At 37.0% G+C, this 19,467-nt stretch overlaps 1 protein-coding gene across 1 annotated transcript in view; it reads right to left on the bottom strand.

Annotated features, from left to right (window-relative positions):
- The window catches only part of LOC136852841 (processed variable antigen-like), a 76,601-nt gene extending 58,962 nt beyond the window's left edge, over positions 1–17,639 (bottom strand). The window contains exons 1-2 of the mRNA XM_067127746.1: positions 17,636–17,639; positions 16,241–16,384 (exon numbers count right to left, since the gene is read on the bottom strand). Of these exons, the coding sequence (XP_066983847.1) occupies positions 16,241–16,384; positions 17,636–17,639 (148 nt within the window). The remainder of the gene's footprint in view (positions 1–16,240; positions 16,385–17,635) is intronic.
- Between the last annotated feature and the right edge of the window lie 1,828 nt (positions 17,640–19,467).

Genomic DNA, 19,467 nt, shown 5'->3' with positions numbered 1-19,467 from the left:
ATAGAGACTTTCATCGAGCGTTATTTTGACTCCAGAGAGCACATTCTGAAACGCACAGCAAGAACGGCATCTTACTTACGAAGTTTGGATTGGCAAACTGAACGGCATATTTGAATGTCAGGGACCACCAGTTTGGTGGTGATAAACAAAAAAGTTTCAAGTTTGTTTTGAAAGACTACAGGTCCTCAAACTGCCTCAGCTCAAGAGGACGCTTGCTATATAATCTAGGAGCTGCGTAATAAACACCCTTCTCTCCTTACTGCTTGCTGTTGCTGAGGCCGAGCAAGTAATACAACCTGAACACTGATTATCCGTCGGGTCCCCAGCTCAAACCAGTCACAATCCTGAGATTATAACCCTTAGCAAAAGAAGATCTTCCATAAAGTGTTGTTATGGATGTTAATGTAGGAAAAAAAATTTGGATATTTTCTAGATAGTGACCCCCAAGGATTTTAACCCGGTATGGAGTATCCACCTCTGCGGCGTGTTTAGTACAAGCCCGTTGGGTATGACAGTAAGAACACAAACAAAAGACCAGTTATCATAAAGACAATGACCTCCAAGAAATATTAGTCCTAGATAACGACCCCTGAAAACCCTTGGGAGTCACTATCTAGGAAAGATCCGAAAATTTTATGTTGATTTGTCCAAATATAAGACAATGGCTCTGATGATTATGTTGTTGTATACGATGAAAACATGCACTCAACCAAACTAACGAAAATCATACAAATTCACTCCAGGGCTGACATCATCGGCTCTGAGAGTTTGCAATGTTTTAAATGAAGTTCCAAAAGTGCTTTTGGAATCACCGGATATTTTTATATTTCAAGGGGCCTCAAACAGGCTTTTTCGTTTCTAGCGGTACCACAGTTAGGTAAGAAAAACAGCGTTACCGTATAGTAATACTAAAGATTCCCTCATTGTGATATGAGGTGACTACTAAGCCTTTTTTTTTATTGACAGAAATGGACAGCGAAAAATTCGGGTTGTGGGACATTTTGAAAAATTCGGATTGGGCATGCACACCAAATCCACCTACAGTACTTATTGTAGAAGGAAAAATGGCACAAGTGTTCATCTATAGTAGACTGGTGACTCTGAAGTACACTGAAGTACTGTTCTCCTGCATTTTAATATATTTTTATCTGTTTATTAATTTATTATGTATTAATTTATTTTTCTTTTTTAATGTGAGATCTCTTCTTTCTGCATTTCCCTTTGCCTCCTCTTACTTCTGCCTAATGAACACCTAAATATTCGTTGGAAGCTTGAATTTCAAGTCAGTGGCCCCTTTGGTGGGCTTGCTCCATGTGAATAGGTTTCATATTCTTCTTCTTCTTCTTAATAATAATAATAATAATAATAATAATAATAATAATAATAATAATAATAATAATAATTTGCGGAATGTTTTATTCTGCAGCTCAAGCACCCCCAGAGAAACTCAGAAGATTGATATTTTCGGATGTGGGAGTTACAGTGATGCTTGCAATCCAGTTTAAGGATTGTCAGGCCGGTTGGATGACTGACGTTTCACCCGTCAGAGAAATGGCCGAGCGAGCGTTTATCTTCTAAAGTACTATATTACTCTTGGTGAAATTTGCATTAATTAGTTTAAAATCACGACCACAGTGCGTATGAGTTGCGCTTTTCACTTCCATTCCTGTGGCACTTTATGGAATGTGGTGTTACATCAATGCACTGGTTAGGTACTTTATGGAATGTGATGTTACATCACTGCAGTGTTTAGGTACTTGATGGAATGTGATGTTACATCACTGCACTGTTTAGGTACTTTATGGAATGTGATGTTACATTACTGCACTATTTAAGTACTTTATGGAATGTGATGTACATCACTGCACTGTTTAGGTACTTTATGGAATGTGATGTACATCACTGCACTGTTTAGGTACTTTATGGAATGTGATGTTACATCAATGCACTGTTTGGGTACTTTATGGAATGTGATGTACACCATTGCAGTGTTTAGGTACTTTATGTAATGTGATGGTACATCACTGCACTGTTTAGGTACTTTATGGAATGTGATGTTACATCACTGCACTATTTAGGTACTTTATGGAATGTGATGTTACATCACTGCACTTTTTAGGTACTTTATGGAATGTGATGTACATCACTGCACTGTTTAAGTACTTTATGGAATGTGATGTTACATCACTGCACTATTTAGGTACTTTATGGAATGTGATGTTACATCACTGCACTGTTTAGGTACTTTATGGAATGTGATGTTACATTACTGCACTATGTAGGTACTTTATGGAATGGGATGTACATCACTGCACTGTTTAGGTACTTTATGGAATGTGATGTTACATCACTGCACTGTTTAGGTACTTTATGGAATGTGATGTTACATCACTGCACTATTTAGGTACTTTATGGAATGTGATGTTACATCACTGCACTATTTAGGTACTTTATGGAATGTGATGTTACATCACTGCACTGTTTAGGTACTTTATGGAATGTGATGTTACATCACTGCACTATTTAGGTACTTTATGGAATGTGATGTTACATCACTGCACTGTTTAGGTACTTTATGGAATGTGATGTTACATCACTGCACTATTTAGGTACTTTATGGAATGTGATGTTACATCACTGCACTATGTAGGTACTTTATGGAATGTGATGTACATCACTGCACTATGTAGGTACTTTATGGAATGTGATGTACATCACTGCACTGTTTAGGTACTTTATGGAATGTGATGTACATCACTGCACTGTTTAGGTACTTTATGGAATGTGATGTTACATTACTGCACTATGTAGGTACTTTATGGAATGTGATGTACATCACTGCACTGTTTAGGTACTTTATGGAATGTGATGTTACATTACTGCACTTGTTTTAGTACTTTATGGATGTAGGTACTTTATGGAATGTGATGTACATCACTGCACTGTTTAGGTACTTTATGGAATGTGATGTTACATCACTGCACTGTTTAGGTACTTTATGGAATGTGATGTTACATCGCTGCACTATTTAGGTACTTTTATGGAATGTGATGTTACATCACTGCACTATTTAGGTACTTTATGGAATGTGATGTTACATCACTGCACTGTTTAGGTACTTTATGGAATGTGATGTTACATCACTGCACTATTTAGGTACTTTATGGAATGTGATGTTACATCACTGCACTGTTTAGGTACTTTATGGAATGTGATGTTACATTACTGCACTATGTAGGTACTTTATGGAATGTGATGTACATCACTGCACTGTTTAGGTACTTTATGGAATGTGATGTTACATCACTGCACTGTTTAGGTACTTTATGGAATGTGATGTTACATTACTGCACTATGTAGGTACTTTATGGAATGTGATGTACATCACTGCACTGTTTAGGTACTTTATGGAATGTGATGTTACATCAATGCACTGTTTGGGTACTTTATGGAATGTGATGTTACATCACTGCACTGTTTAGGTACTTTATGGAATGTGATGTTACATCACTGCACTGTTTAGGTACTTTATGGAATGTGATGTTACATCAATGCACTGTTTGGGTACTTTATGGAATGTGATGTACACCATTGCAGTGTTTAGGTACTTTATGTAATGTGATGGTACATCACTGCACTGTTTAGGTACTTTATGGAATGTGATGTTACATTACTGCACTATGTAGGTACTTTATGGAATGTGATATACATCACTGCACTGTTTAGGTACTTTATGGAATGTGATGTTACATCACTGCACTGTTTAGGTACTTTATGGAATGTGATGTTACATCACTGCACTGTTTAGGTACTTTATGGAATGTGATGTTACATCACTGCACTGTTTAGGTACTTTATGGAATGTGATGTTACATCACTGCACTGTTTAGGTACTTTATGGAATGTGATGTTACATGACTGCACTGTTTAGGTACTTTATGGAATGTGATGTTACATCACTGCACTGTTTAGGTACTTTATGGAATGTGATGTACATCATTGCACTGTTTAGGTACTTTATGGAATGTGATGTTACATCATTGCACTGTTTAGGTACTTTATGGAATGTGATGTACATCACTGCACTGTTTAGGTACTTTATGGAATGTGATGTACACCACTGCAGTGTTTAGGTAACGAATTTTCCAACCCATTGCTCAAAAAATATGCATATATAGTCACTTGCCATGCCTGTTTATATCATATATAGTTTTGTTCTACCATCGTATATTTTGGTACAGATTGTCATGCAATTAATGATGCAAAATTCAAGATTCCCATTGTCATTTTTTGCATGCAGAGCGAACAGAAGATCATTAGGTGTCCAAGATCATTGCCAAGCCAGCTGCATAAATCGGCGATTCAGTAGAGCCATTTCCGAACGAGCGTTTATGGATAATGAACCAACCTGTGCCGATAAAAGTAAATCTAATATTTGTATAACTTTTTAAGAATATCTACCTCGATTCACTCCTCTACTCGTAAGTAAACGGAGGCACTCTTACGTCGTCACCGAGTCTGGAACAATAATCTTCACCTTTTTTAGCCTGTGAGTCCCCTCGGCTCTCAGTTGAGGCGCGAGATGGACCGCAGACAAGGCACGGCCGCGGGATTGATCCCGGGTGATTGACGGACGTTAAATAAAACTCACTCTTTAACTTATAGGTGTTTATTTCATCCGTGTCTACAAATATTCAAATAAATGGTTTTGAACATCGCAAGACATATTCAAGTTTGTGTGTGTATACATATATATATATAAACTAAATTTCCTTAAGAGACGAATGATGTACATTTGGTATTACGGCGTCCTGTCAAGAATAAAATCGTTTAGTGAAGCTGGAACTCCAGATAATTTATTCAAGTTAGGCACAATCACATAACCATTTTATTTGTCCATCATATTATGCAATGCGCCCACTATACTGTCGAAACATTTCGATTTGGTTTAACACTGGCCATACGAAACGGTTTCATATTTTTTCCGCACCACCAATATTTTTCATTTATCGTTTTTCTGCATACTGAACAGCCAACTCCTCACGCCTCAATCGTTTTATGAGTTTATTATTCACCAACCACATACATTAACGAGTATTAATGCGTAGCTCTAAATATTTTTATGGTTAATGTGTGCCACATTTCAGAACCAAATTACTATTTATGGTTCACTCATGGCTTTTGCGATAGGATGACTTACATCGACACTCATTCTTCTTCTTCTTCTTCTTTTCTCACAACGTAAACAAAACTTTACAGCCTTCTCGGGGCTTTCCTAGACCAAACCATCTGAGGTTACATCGCTGGAGAGAGAGAAAACAAAACCTCGGTTAATTTGACCGACATCCCGTTGTCTCGCAACGAGAACTTGGGACAGCTTAGTCGAAATACCAAACGACAGCATTTTGCGGATCACGCGAGATGGCGCAGTATGGTATAGCTACGGGGAGACTGTGGAAAGCGCAGATGTAAAAATGCAAAGGAAAGCATTCAAACCAAACCATTTTATAAGCTGGGTCAGCCATGGAACGCAAACTATATAGTACAACACTAGTATGAGCATTTGATTTTTTATGTTATTTTTTTTTTTTTATGTTTTAATAGAATTGTTTTTTAAAGATTACCCTAAAGTTTACTCGTTATTATTCTGTGTCCAGAAGTCGCCGGTGAGAAATAAGTTTCGAGGCAAATTCCGCACATAGAACTTTGCGTTTTAAGATACCTCCGGTGGATGTCTTTTCGGGTTGCGTAGTTGAAGGTGGAAAATGACCGCTGATTCTTAATGTGTAAATCATGTAGAAGTATGAGTCTCTTTTATTTTGATTGAATTTTATGTATATTATATACTGTATATATAATATATATATATATATATATATATATATATATATATATATATATATATATATATATATATATATATATATTTATACACACATACATGCATATATATTATTATTATTTTATATATATATTATATATGTGTGTGTATATATATATATATATATATATATATATATATATAGAGAGAGAGAGAGAGAGAGAGAGAGAGAGAGAGAGAGAATGTATGAAGTCATTACATAACAGGCCCTTGTATTGATAAGGGAGGCCGCCTCAGACCTGGCGCTCGCTAATTTCGACCTTGGAAGTACCTCCTCGAAAGGTCGATTGCGAAACGCCCTCTGAGCAGATAGTGAGCAAAGGATGCTGTCCGGCAGCATCCGGCGTCTGTCCTTTGCAGAAAAGCCCATTCATCGGAAGGTTCTTGAAACTCGTCGTATTCACGTAAGGTTATATTTTCTGTGGACACGGGGAATTACACTGATGACGTCATTGGTTTCTTGTAGACGTCAGTAAATTGGTTTGTTCTGATTGCAATTTACTTTTCATTAGTTTTCTGTGAAATAAGACTGTTGAGGTGGCTTTTTGTCTGCCCGTCCGCCCTCATATCTTAAAAACTACCGAGGCTGGAGGGCTGCAAATTGGTATGTTGATCATCCACCCTCCAGTCATCAACCATATCAAATTGCAGCCCTCTAGCCTGAGTAGTTTTGATTTTATTTAAAGGTAAAGCTAGCCATGATCGTGCGTCTGGCAACACTATAGGACAGGCCATCACCTGGCCTTGAATGAAAGCCTTATGGGCCGCGGCTCATACAGCATTTTACGGTGTACAGAAAACTCGATTGCGCCGAAGAAACTTCGCCGCATTTTTTTACTCTAACATCAACTCAGTGGGACTCCCCGTGCAGTTTCGTGATTCCTACGAATACATTCTTCTATCACTATGTACAGTTAATAATATTATCTACCACTAGCGCTAAGTACCTGTAAAGAACTTGATCCTCTGACGTTCTAGCGGTAACAGTGTCAGAGATTTTTTTTTTTATTATTTTTTTGCTATAATTACAAACCGACATATGCAGTACCATGTTGAGAGGGAGTACCATAATGACTGGTATGGTACCACAACAGGATCTTGGTCAATTTGCTTTTCAGTGGGTTACCAATGCGTCACGGCGATGCATACTGCCTCGTAGATTGCACGTCATGGTACCATGCCAGAAACATGGTACGGTTAGTTCACGGATGTAAAGCACTTATTAACATACTGATACCTGGGGTATTAAAATATGTCGGGGGTGAGGGACCGCAGTGAATTCGGTGCCACGCTAAGATCACGGTACTCTCACACACCATGATTATGGTACCGTGTCATTAGAGTATGGAAAGCTTCGTCCCGTGGGAATAATGTGGGCTATTGAGAGAGAAGCGAGTGCTGGCATTAATCGGTGCAAGATGCGGTAACAAAAGAGGGTATGGCGCCGTCATATATATATTGAGACTTTGAAACGTTCCCTGTCAGAGTGGATGCCATCCGGTTAGAATAAAACAGTACAAGACTGATACATGATATCGTACGCTCTCGGGTGATGACGTCACTGTCAGCTGTTGCCAAATGATGGTCACTCCTAATTGCCAAAACATGCGGGTCGCACCGCAAGGTCAGTTGATTTCCAGGCATTAACGAGGCGTCTCTACGTTCAAGATCCAACATTTCTTTGCTGACTTGTTGCTGCGAAACAAAGACTAGTGATATAATTTTTATATATATATAGTGCAACTGCGAGGTTTTCCTCCTGTTACACCTTTCAAACCTTTTATTGTCAATTTCCGTTTCAGCACTGAATGACCTCCTATATCGGTCCCAGCGCTATATTCTGTTGTGTCGTATCGCCGGCATGCCTGATGTCTCACTTTCGGATTAAAACATTCCCGTTGAGAAAATCTTTTTTTCTGAGAATTCATCTTGTAAGAATATGAATTGAACTTGATTACAACAATCCTAAACTAAAACTTAATCCAAAATATTTTAGGAATTTTTCGTAATAAGTATGATAACGATTCTAACAGTAAGTGAATAAGAATTAGTGACTGAGAGAGAATGGCAGAAAGAATAAGAACTGAATCATTTTTCCTAATTGACTTTAATCGTTAGAATGATTTATTTTTGAAAATTTTATTTATATTTCATACTTGCAGAGAAAATTATTTTTGAAAATTTTATTTACATCTCATACTTTCAGAGATAAATATTTTTGAAATTTTGATTTACAGCTCACACTTGCAGAGGGAATTATTTTTGAAAATGTTATTTACAGCTCATACTTGCAGAGAGAGTTATTTTTGAAAAATTTATTTACATCACATACTTGCAGAGAGGAGTATTTTTGAGAATTTATTTACTTCTCATACTTGCAGAGAAAATTACCTTTGAAAATTTAATTTACATCTGATACTTGCGGAGAGAATTATTTTTAAAAATTTATTTACAGCTCATACTTGCAGAGAGAATTATTTTTGAAAAATTTATTTACATCTCATACTTTCAGAGAGAATTATTTTTGAAAATTTTATTTACATCTCATACTTGCAAAGAGAATTACTTTTGACAATTTATTTACATCTCATACTTGCAGAGAGAATTATTTTTGTCATTTTTATTTACATTTCATACCTGCAGAGAGAATTAATTCTGAAAATTTATTTACATCTCATACTTGCAGAGAGAATTAATTTGAAAATTTATTTACATCTCATACTTGCAAAGAGAATTACTTTTGAAAATTTGATTTACATCTCATACTTTCAGAGAGAATTATTTTTCAAAATTTGATTTACATCTCATACTTGCAGAGAGAATTATTTTTGAAAATTTTATTTACATTTCATATCTACAGAGAGAATTGTTTTTGAAAATTTGATTTACATTTCATACCTGGAGAGAGAATTATTTTTGAAAATTTTATTTATTTCTCATACTTGCAGAGAGAATTAGTTTTGAAAATTTATTTACATCTCATACTTGCAGAGAGAATTATTTTTGAAAATTTGGATTACATCTCATACTTGCAGAGATAATTATTTTGGACATTTATTTGCACCTCATACTTGCAGAGAGATTGAATTTTCGCCAAAGGAAGTTAGGAATGATCTAAGTATTATTATGTAAAATCTTCAGGATTAATGACGAAGAATTATGATCATGGTCGTACGACCTCTATTATTATTATTATTATTATTATTATTATTATTATTATTATTATTATTACGAGCTTGATGGCGAGCACTACGCTGCACTGGAACTTGGCGCTGCCCGTCATGTCTCCCCTACCCTCCCGATCCCCTACCTACCCCGCTCCCACTTGGGGCGGACAAACAGGTTTGCAGCAGGAGGGTGGATGTGTCATGCCTCCCCTACCCTCCCAATCCCCTACCTACCACGCCCCACCTGGGGCGGACAAACAGGTTTGCAGGAGGAGGGTGGATGTGTCATGTCTCCCCTACCCTCCCAATCCCCTACCTACCCCGCCCCACCCGTGGCAAACAAGCAAGAAAGACCCAATCGGATTTTATTATTATTATTATTATTATTATTATTATTATTATTATTAGTAGTAGTAGTAGTAGTAGTAGTAGTTAGTCATTAGAATATTACTACTTATTTACAATGACTGTTGTTTCCAGTAGCAGGGATATATACGGGTTTCAGTAACTGAAATCTATTTTGCATCTGTTTAACTACGTATGGAATTAGATACTCAGAACTAATATATTGCATCCTAAATCTCTCCCCACCCCCCAACCCCTGCCCTCCCGTCCCTTCTCACTCCTAATATCCACAAAAATCAAGTTGGAAAACTTCAACAAAAACTTTCCGGCCAGAGAAACAGTCACGCCGTGAAGTGTAGATTTTGCATGAATTTCTGCGAAAGTTTCTTGACCCTGCAATTGTTAGGCTGGCACTTGGCTTCCCAAACCTCGCATCCACAGAAGTTTTCAAATATCTTACACTTAAATTCCTTTGGTCTAGCCAGTTGAAATCAATCGTTCTTTTAGTCTGAAAGATTTCATGCGTCAGGTTATTTATTTTCAATTTTTTTTTTAACCTTTTATAATCGGAAAAAACAATCGTTCTTTTAGGCTGAAAGATTTCGTGCGTCAGGTTATTTATTTTCAATTTTTTAAACTTTTTATAATAGGAAAAAACAATCGTTCTTTTAGGCTGAAAGATTTCATACGTCAGGTTATTTATTTTCAATTTTTTTTTACTTTTTATAATCGGAAAAAACAATCGTTATTTTAGGCTGGAAGATTTCATACGTCAGGTATTTCGCTGTGCTTTTTTTTTTTTACCTTTTATGATCAGAAATTCTGATTTAAAAAGGTACTAAAAAAAAAGCAAAATGAATAACCTGACGCATGAGATCTTTCAGGCTAAAAGAACGATTGACTTCAACCCGCAAGACCAAAGGAATTTATGTGTAAGATATTTGAAAACTTCTATTATTTTACATTGTTGGTCCATTTTTTTCAATCTACAGAATTTTGCAGGCAGAGAGAAAATTCTGGTTCTAAAAAAATGAGTTATACTTGCCTCAATTTGACCTTGAACCTTAATGACTTGTAGTTGTGAACCACATCGAAACAACAATAGGAACCTCCCTGTTGACTGGCTACATGACTGGCAATACAGACATAGCAAAAACTTTGCGTTATTGTGATTCACCGAAACCAGAAATTGAATGAAAGCAGTCTGAACACGTAACAAAAGCCGCTTGTTAATTAATCTCGAACTTTGTACCGAATGCTCTGATAATATTAGTTCTAGAATGTTTCAGTAAGCTGTATATTTATTATTACGTCAGTCTGTTCATTTGTCATTTTTTGCCGATCAAGAGGCTTCCCATCGGTGAAACTTTCGTACAAATCCACACGCAATATTTAGCAAGGTTTCGGTAAATGTTGCGTGTGGATTTGTACGAAAATTTCACCGATGGGAAGCCTCTTGACCGGCAAAAAATGACAAATTTTTGGGAGAGGTAAGAATGCATCTTCTTTGAAGGGTTTTTTCATTGGTCAGCCTTGGCGGAGGTTTGGGTCCCCACGCACACATTTCTGCCCTAAAACGGAAGACTGCAGTATCTGCTAAAATACTAAACTGAGAAAAATGGAAAATGGTAGATACTCCCTTGCCTTACTACTGATTTTGCAGATACTGCAAATGGGACCCCCTAAATAAAGCACTGAAGAATCATTCTGAACTGCAGTCACTTGTGTGTTAGTGTTTGACGAGCCCAATATGTGGCATATCTCAATTTCGACAATTTTGCGCATACTACATTTTTACATTTTAGGGCGGAATTGTATCGAAGATATAATTCGTGGCGAAAATTTTCCAGACAATTTCAGTTCCTCATTATACGTGCTTGTTACTTCTTAACTGTCCATAAAAGTCTCTCTGCGGAGTATCTTCATCAGTTTTCTTCGATGTCTTTTAATTTTTTAATTTATTATGATTTCGTTTTTGAGTTGTTTATGCTGACCATTTTTTGCACTAGTTAAAGGAGAAATGATAGTATGTATATCCACGATTTACAACTGTTGAGCTGTTCATTATTATTATTATTATTATTATTATTATTATTATTATTATTATTATTATTATTATTATTATTCAGAGGATGAACCCTATTCCTACGGAACAAGCCCACCAAAGGGACCACTGACTTGAAATTCAAGCTTCCAAAGAATCTGACGTTCGTCAGGAAGAAGTAAAAGGAGGTACAGAGAAATACAGAAAGGTGCTATCTCTCTTATTAAAAATGAAAAAAAAATAATTAATAAATTAATGAATAGATGAAATGTGTTAAAATGCAAGGAAGATAGTGTTAGGGTAGCAATGCACTGCATCTTCTCCAGATCTTCTGAAGTTCCAATTGTACGGCATTCTTTGGGAGGCTGTTCCACGAATCTGTTACGTTGTTGTTTATTTGTTTTTATATTCTCTTTCTAGACTTATTTACTCACCGTCAGCGGCGCTTGTAACTGTGTAATTGTGTGAGGTTGCTTGTGACAGCGTCTAAGGGGCAAGGTTACTGACGATATGAAAAGGAATGACCATAGTGGACGAGTGGACGGGGAACATTTTTTTATTTTTTTCTCCTGATACACTGTGTTCGTTTCCTGACATCCTGGTCGAGTCAAAATGAAGGAATAGATGCGGCGAGTGAGAATGATCTCTGCTGTTCCCTTTGCCTGGTTTTAAATCATGACCTTCTGATGCATTTCCTTTTTCGAAAGGGGAAATGATTGTTTTCGAAATTTTGATGACTGAAGTATTGTTATGGTATGTCAGTGAACTTAGGTTGCTTTTTGATGCATACAATTATATATATGTATATATATATATATATGTGTGTGTGTGTGTGTGTGTGTGTGTGTGTGTGTGTATGTAGTTGATGAAGAATCCCTGTTGTATGTGGTGGCTAAAATTGATGATAGCCGGAAGGAATAGCAAAACAGAAGACTGTCAAAGCACTGTCGTGTTAATACGAAAGCTCTTGGGAGTCTTCTATTTGCCTTTTTCTCCTCGGCATTTGTCGAAGTATATATATGCGTATATATATACATATACATACATACATGTATATATATACATAAAAGTATATAATATATATATACATAAATATATATATATATATATATATATATATATGTATGTATGTATGTATATATATATTATATATGTATGCAAGTATGTATATATGTTAATACATTTATGTATGTATACGTATTCATAAATGAGTATAAAAGCAGAGGAAGAAAGAATCGTGCAGCGGGTATTGTCGGCTCGCACCAAATTTCAAATTATAATTCAGTTGTAATTACTTGTATTTAACTCTCGGGAAATTCCGGGTCTGAAACGTGTAATAAATAATTTTGACGCGCTGTCGAACTTTGATGTTGATGGCAGGAGGTATCAACCTCAGATTTCATTATAAATGAAATGAGTTTAAGTGAAATTTCCTCTCTATATATAGAAAGGGGGGAGACGAACGCGTTAAAACCGGGAATAATTTGATTAAAAATAAAAAAGAACAGTTTAACTTTGAAGTAGTTTGCGAGAAAGGGAAAATTAATCATGCCATTAATTAACGAAAATTGAAGTCGCTTTTTATTTCGTCTCGATGAAAGAGAGCTGGAATAGGAATGTTTGGATGCACCCCGAATCCCCTCCTATAAAAAAAAAACAAAGAGGAAAATTCGCCAGCGTTTATTTAGGTTGAAGAGCAGGTGAACGCTTTTTTTTTTCTTTTAATCAAAAAAGAGAAAAGTGCGAATTGTAAACATACCAGATTTTAAATAGCTGAAAGTCCATCATAGCTTTTAACATGAGAGAAAAAAAAATGACGTGAGGGCACTTCTAATCGAGAATAACTTTGTGATTCAGCCGATCAAATGTATCACGAGAAATGGGAGAGAAATTTTAGCGTCAACACACGTGTCGCGAAATAAGCCGCGTTCACTTTTAAAATCGAGAATGTCCATCCAGGAGCCTTCAACGAGAATTCAAACCTGTAACGTCACGCGCCGAAGAACAGCTCGGCTTTAATCTGGAAGTCGGAAGTGACTGGAAATCAAATTACGCGTTTGCATCGCCGGTGAACAGAGTCAAATTTCAAGGCAGGGAAGAAACTGCAGGTCCCGAAGACGCGTCGAAGAGGAGTTGTGAGGAAGATCCATCAAGCCCAGTCACTTCGCTGAGCACTTCGGCGAGTGGTCTACCAGACTTTAATATTAAAGTGGGAAGGGAAGGGGGGCCCATTTCTGTGACATTGGACCTTCACGGTTCCAGGGAAAGGATGGCGGGGCTGGTTAATAATTCAGGCCCTTCGTAGATGAGCCCCTCGCTGTCAGAGTGAGGGAGCAGAAAGGTGCAAATGTATTAATAATCTCTGAAAATGTAGGTCAGAGGTCGTCTGGTCTACGTTGACAAAAATTGAGGATTTTTGCTTTTTTGATGGAAACTTAAGGTCAGATGTCTATTGGCTGACGATTGATTGTGTCGTATTCAGTGAAGGTTGCCAAGTTACGCTTCTATCAGGTTAGGGAAAAGTGGCGGAGCAATAATTATGATAATAATTACATAATAATGACGTTTAGTCATCTTCACTTACGACTGAAGTACAAATAATATCGATCACTAAGTGGCTCTTGAGTCTTGAATGGTTCTAGTAGAAGACCATTCTAGTTCCGCGGTTGAACAGAGTGCCTCTCCGGAGGGGGGTATTGTCGTCAATGCACCTCATGCTGTGCACTGTAGGCATTACTTAAGATTCTTTGCAGTGTGCCTTCGGCCATAGCTGCAACCCCTTTCGTTCCTTTTACTGTACCTCCTTTCATATTCTCTTTCCTCCATCTTTCCACCCTCTCCTAACAATTGATTCAAAGTGCAACTGCGATGTTTTCCTCCTGTTACACCTTTCTGTTTCAGCGCAGAATGATCTCATAGGTCCCAGTGCTGTGCCTTTGGCCTAAATTCTGTATTCAGTTCAGTCTGAACTGAGTACTTGACGCTAAGTAAGTTGGAATCGTGGAATGCTCTTTGGATGTTCAAAAGCTTCCATAATAAATATTAGATAAGTAATGGCTTCCTTCTATAACGCAAGCATAACTGTGAATAACAACATCGTGGCTTTGATTGACGCCGTCTTGTGTTCTTTGTAGTTTTCCCCTTTCCACTTGCCTGAGGTAGAGATGTATATTTGTGTATGCGTGAGTGTCCAAAGTATGACCAGCAACGACTGTCAAATTTTGGAAATAAATCAATGAAGGAAATTTTGTCAGAATCTTCTGCATTTTCGGTCGTTCGATTTTGATGTTCATGAGGAAATGTGATTTAGTTGATAGAATATATAAATATAAAGATGAAAATGCGAGAGTCCTTGGGTCATTTAATGAATTTTAAATCGAGAATTTTAATATATTTCTTAACTTGTTTTTATTTAATTTTTTTATGTATGTATGGTGCGTGAAAAAAATGTATTTTCGATTTAATTTTTTTATGTATGTATGGTGAGTGAATAAATGTATTTATTGTGCGCGTGTGTTCCAGTGTGGAAGCGTTTGTGCAGTTTTTAGTTTTAATTTTCACTCATTCGTCACCACACTGAATGAACCATTCGATTCTAGAGCTTGGCCTCAGGCCTAAACCTGGTATTTTATTCTAATCCTTCGGACCAGCCCTGTGAGAGCTGAAAGTCGGCTCAGTGGTCTGGGTAAACTACTTTAATGATAATAATGATAATATTGATAATAATAACAATAATAATAATAAAAATGAGAGCTGAAAGTCAGCTCAGTGGTCTGGTTAAACTACTTAATAATAATAATAATAATAATAATAATAATAATAATAATAATAATAATAATAATAATAATAAAAGTAAATTATCGAATGTCTAGAAAATCGCGAATTCTAGGTCTCTCTTAAAACCACCCAAACCCACGCATTCATAAAAGGGCCGTCTTGCAGATAAAGAATTTACATCTTGGCCATTTCTCTTCCAGTGGGAAAAAAAGGACCATGAAAGGAATTACCCGGAAGGGAATCTTGCCATTTCAGCGTAAAGGATGTTTTTACCAGTCAGTTCTCAATGCAAAAGGAATTCGCTTTTCATGAAACAGGGCGCCTGTGTTGAAACGAAAGCTTTTGGATGAAAAAGACTTTTTAAGGGTTTTAATTTTTTCTTTCTTTCTTTCGCAAGAAGAAGATAGTTTAATTGAATGTTTGCCATCATAGAGACTGTTCAACTAATTAAGCTTCAAGAGGCAAAATCCTTGACAAGTTATAATTCAGGAGGAGGAGCCAACATTTCATTCCTTGCGAATTATGTCAAAGATATATATATATATATATATATATATATATATATATATATATATATATATATATATATATATATATATATATATATATATATATATATATATATATATATAGAGAGAGAGAGAGAGAGAGAGAGAGAGAGAGAGAGAGAGAGAGAGAGAGAGAAACATACTTCTAACCTAACAAGAGACACGGTGTTAGTAAGCCCCAGAACTATTTTTGTCGAGAGAAAAGCTTAAATTGTATTTGTGCGTGACCTTTCCAGCCCTGACAATTGTGTTGTCTCAGTTAAATGTAAACCATTCCAGACTTGAAATGAAAGTAATCGGTTTCGTTTTTATCCTGTGTGTGTGTGTGTGTTTTTTTTTTTTTAGGAATCGGTTGGGAAATGTTCTTCATAGTTTTTCAACAACCATGAGCTGTGAATAAAGAATGTATATGATTTCATGAATAGCTTTGAAAATTCAAATAAAAGAAAATTATAAGTCAGCTCTCTGTTCTTAATACAGTCATTCAGTTTCTTTTCTTCGTCTTCTTCTTCTTCTTCTTCTTCTTCTTCTTCTTCTTCTTCTTCTTCTTCTTCTTCTTCTTCTTCTTCTTCTTCTTCTTTACAGTTATATTCTTTAGTTTTTTCATTGAGGATTCCATTTCCTGTTTACTGATATTAACAGAAATTTTATATTTTTGCAGAGATTAAAAACAAGTTTCCTGACATTCGAGAGTTTGTGACGAAGCTTTGAAGAAAGAGAGAGAGAGAGAGAGAGAGAGAGAGAGAGATGGGTTCCCTCAGGAGAGACCCCCTGGGTCCCACCCCGCCCGCCTCCCACCCAACGAAGGGTATGTCGAGATTGCACATACTGACCTAGAATGCTTGCAATCCATCTTCCCAGACTCCGCTTCTCGTGTTCAACACCACCTCTCTCTCTCTCTCTCTCTCTCTCTCTCTCTCTCTCTCTCTCTCTCTCTCTCTTTTTTCCTGCTTCTCTCTTCTTTACTCTGGTTTGTTGTAACCCCCTTCTATTTGTAAGGGTAGGAAGTGAATCAGTGCAAGATTCTGCTATTTTTAAGTCAGCTCTTTATGTTTACTCATTGTGTGCCTTGTGAATATTGGGAATTATCTTTCAGAAAAGAAGCTTTCAGTCTTTAGAAAGAAACTCATAACAAATATTAAATAATATTTTGTCTTTAAATAAAAAAATTTGTCTTTAAGATTTCCCCGCACGGGGTTAGTGCCGTCACTGCACCTCATTTGGTACACTGTAGGCATTAATCGAGGGTCTTTGCAGCGTTCCTTCTACCCCTAGCCGCAACCTCTTTCATTCCTTTTACTGTACCTCCGTTCATATTCTCTTTCTTCCACCTGACTTTCCACCCTCTCGTTACTATTGTTTCATAGTGCAACTGCGAGGTTTTCCTCCTGTTACACCTTTCAGACCTTCTTACTGTCGATTTCCTTTTCAGCGCTGAATGACCTCATAGGCCCCAGCACTTGGCCAATGGCCTAAATTCTATATTCTAAATGAGATGCGACGTTCTTTGAGGCAGTGAGGAATTTCAGGTCGTCTCAGTCATTTACAAGAAATTCCACGATTTTTGTATCAGGCTGGGAACAATTTCCTGAAATATTTCGTCAGATGCTTAAACTCCCAAGAGAAGGGGGAGAATTCTGTCCCTGCACGTTTCATCTTACGTGACATTTCTTCACCAAAAACCACGACAGATACGTAGTTGCATTATCTGAAATGTTGAAAGTATAAAGACGTTGGATAGAGTCGAAAATATCGGAATTCTAGGGGTACTAATTGCGACGCACTTTCCCAGGGAGCCCAAAATATCGGCCAATCAAATAAGGGTTCTCAGGACCTTCAGGGTATATAACGATGTAATGCTAGACTGACTGACCCATCACCGTGTTCTCCCCACACGAGGTTCGTCTACGTCTACCAGGGCCTCCTAATGATCAATTAAGCCTGAGGCGAGGTGCAGCGGGAGAAGAGTTATTGTACTGTTACTTTCGGAAATCGGCTCCACACACACTGCCAGATGCACGCTTCATAGATCACGGTTCCCTTAACGGCGGCCTAAACGATCTAATATCGTTGTGGCAGGCTTCGTAGATTGCTGAAGTTCATGATGTTATAGCTTGCGCTCGTGATGTTCTATACTGTTTAGGTCATTGCGTAGATGCTAGGTTGCTTAGGTCATTGCTTAGATTGATCTTATCCGACTGCCAGGGTCTTTCGTAGCAAAAGATTGCTCAGGCCACAGCGAAGGGTCTCCTGATTTTGTTGCACGTATAGCAGTGGCGGTTCTCAGAGTCGAGAATATTTTTACTTTTTAGGTTTGTAGGTTTTAATTATCCATCCGTCATTTCATTCAGCGTTTCCAGTCGACATCAGCTTGCTCTTTTATATTTATAATATAATTACTATAATTATTCAGAAGATGAACCCTATTCATAAGGAACAAGCCCACCAAAGGGGCCACTGACTTGAAATTCAAGCTGCCAAAGAATATTATGGTGTTCATTAGGAAGAAGTAAGAGGAGGTAAAGGGAAATACTGAAAGAAGAGATCTCGCTTATTAAAAAAAGAAAAAATAAATTAACAAATAGATAAAAATGTAATAAAATGCAAGAAGAATAGTATTAATGGAGACGCACCTTTTACAGTCGTTCCAGCGTTTTAATTTGATTGAATCGCGCAACACCAGACGTCCATTATTGAGGACACCAGTTTTTTTTTTTTTTTTTTTAATTCAGCGACGGCCTGTTTTACGAACTTCCAAACCTCAGTTTCATTAAATGCAGTAGTTTGGTTTTATCTTTCATTATAGGACAGTCCCTTCAGGATTCATTTATTAGCTGAGTGACTTAGAGGAGTCAGATGCCAGGTCGGCATTCACGCACAGTGAATAAATACCGCTTAAACATAAACTGAAGAATAGGTGGTTTTAGCAATCTCCATAATGGATGCCGTCAGCGCTAGTGCCGTTGCTTGCTGTTTTCGCAACATTGCAGTGGAGTCCAGTCGAATCCTTTACATGAGGCGATGAAAATTAAATTGAATGTTTTTTCTGCTTTTGAATGGGTCCTTGTTTCAGTTAAAATATTTTTTTTTTATAATTAAGTTCGACCAAATTCCATAATTTTTTCTATAATTTTAGATTAAGTAAGATTGATTCATTCCCAGTTAGTGGACAAAAAGTTAAAGAAAATATTTGCAAAACAAGATAAGTGTCCACCCGTTCATTGCTTATCAAACCTAGCGCTATTTATCGGGCTGCATTTTAAAGGCCGCCGCTGTTAACATTTAAAGTCTGTTATCTATCTTCTCTGGGATCACCATCATTTACCTCTGCCTCCTCATATCTTCTCCCAAATCCAGTTGTCCAGCGAAGATTTCCCCTAACTATGTTCAAGTTCATTGCAGACTTTACTTTTTCACTTGGCAGATTCGTGAACTTGAAGTCTCCCCTCGGTGATGTCAGTTCCAGATTCTTCCGACTGAAACAATAATTTTGGTTCAGTTATTTCCTCAGATCATCTGGTTACCTTTCATTATTGTAAATTGTACCTTCGCCTCCCCTCTGCCAATTTTTCATTCATGAATGGCTGTTGTATGTAAGGGTTACAGGTCTTCCAAGGGGCGATTGATAGCCAGAACGCTGATCTCACGTACATACAGGTCTAATTCGACCAGTTCCTCCGCTACTTTTATTTCCTCTTTACTTCG

The sequence above is a fragment of the Macrobrachium rosenbergii genome, chromosome 26, assembly GCF_040412425.1.
Source record: "Macrobrachium rosenbergii isolate ZJJX-2024 chromosome 26, ASM4041242v1, whole genome shotgun sequence".
Taxonomy (NCBI): domain Eukaryota; kingdom Metazoa; phylum Arthropoda; class Malacostraca; order Decapoda; family Palaemonidae; genus Macrobrachium; species Macrobrachium rosenbergii.
The sequence above is the reverse complement of the archived record's forward strand: the minus strand, read 5'-3'. Positions and strand labels throughout refer to the sequence as shown.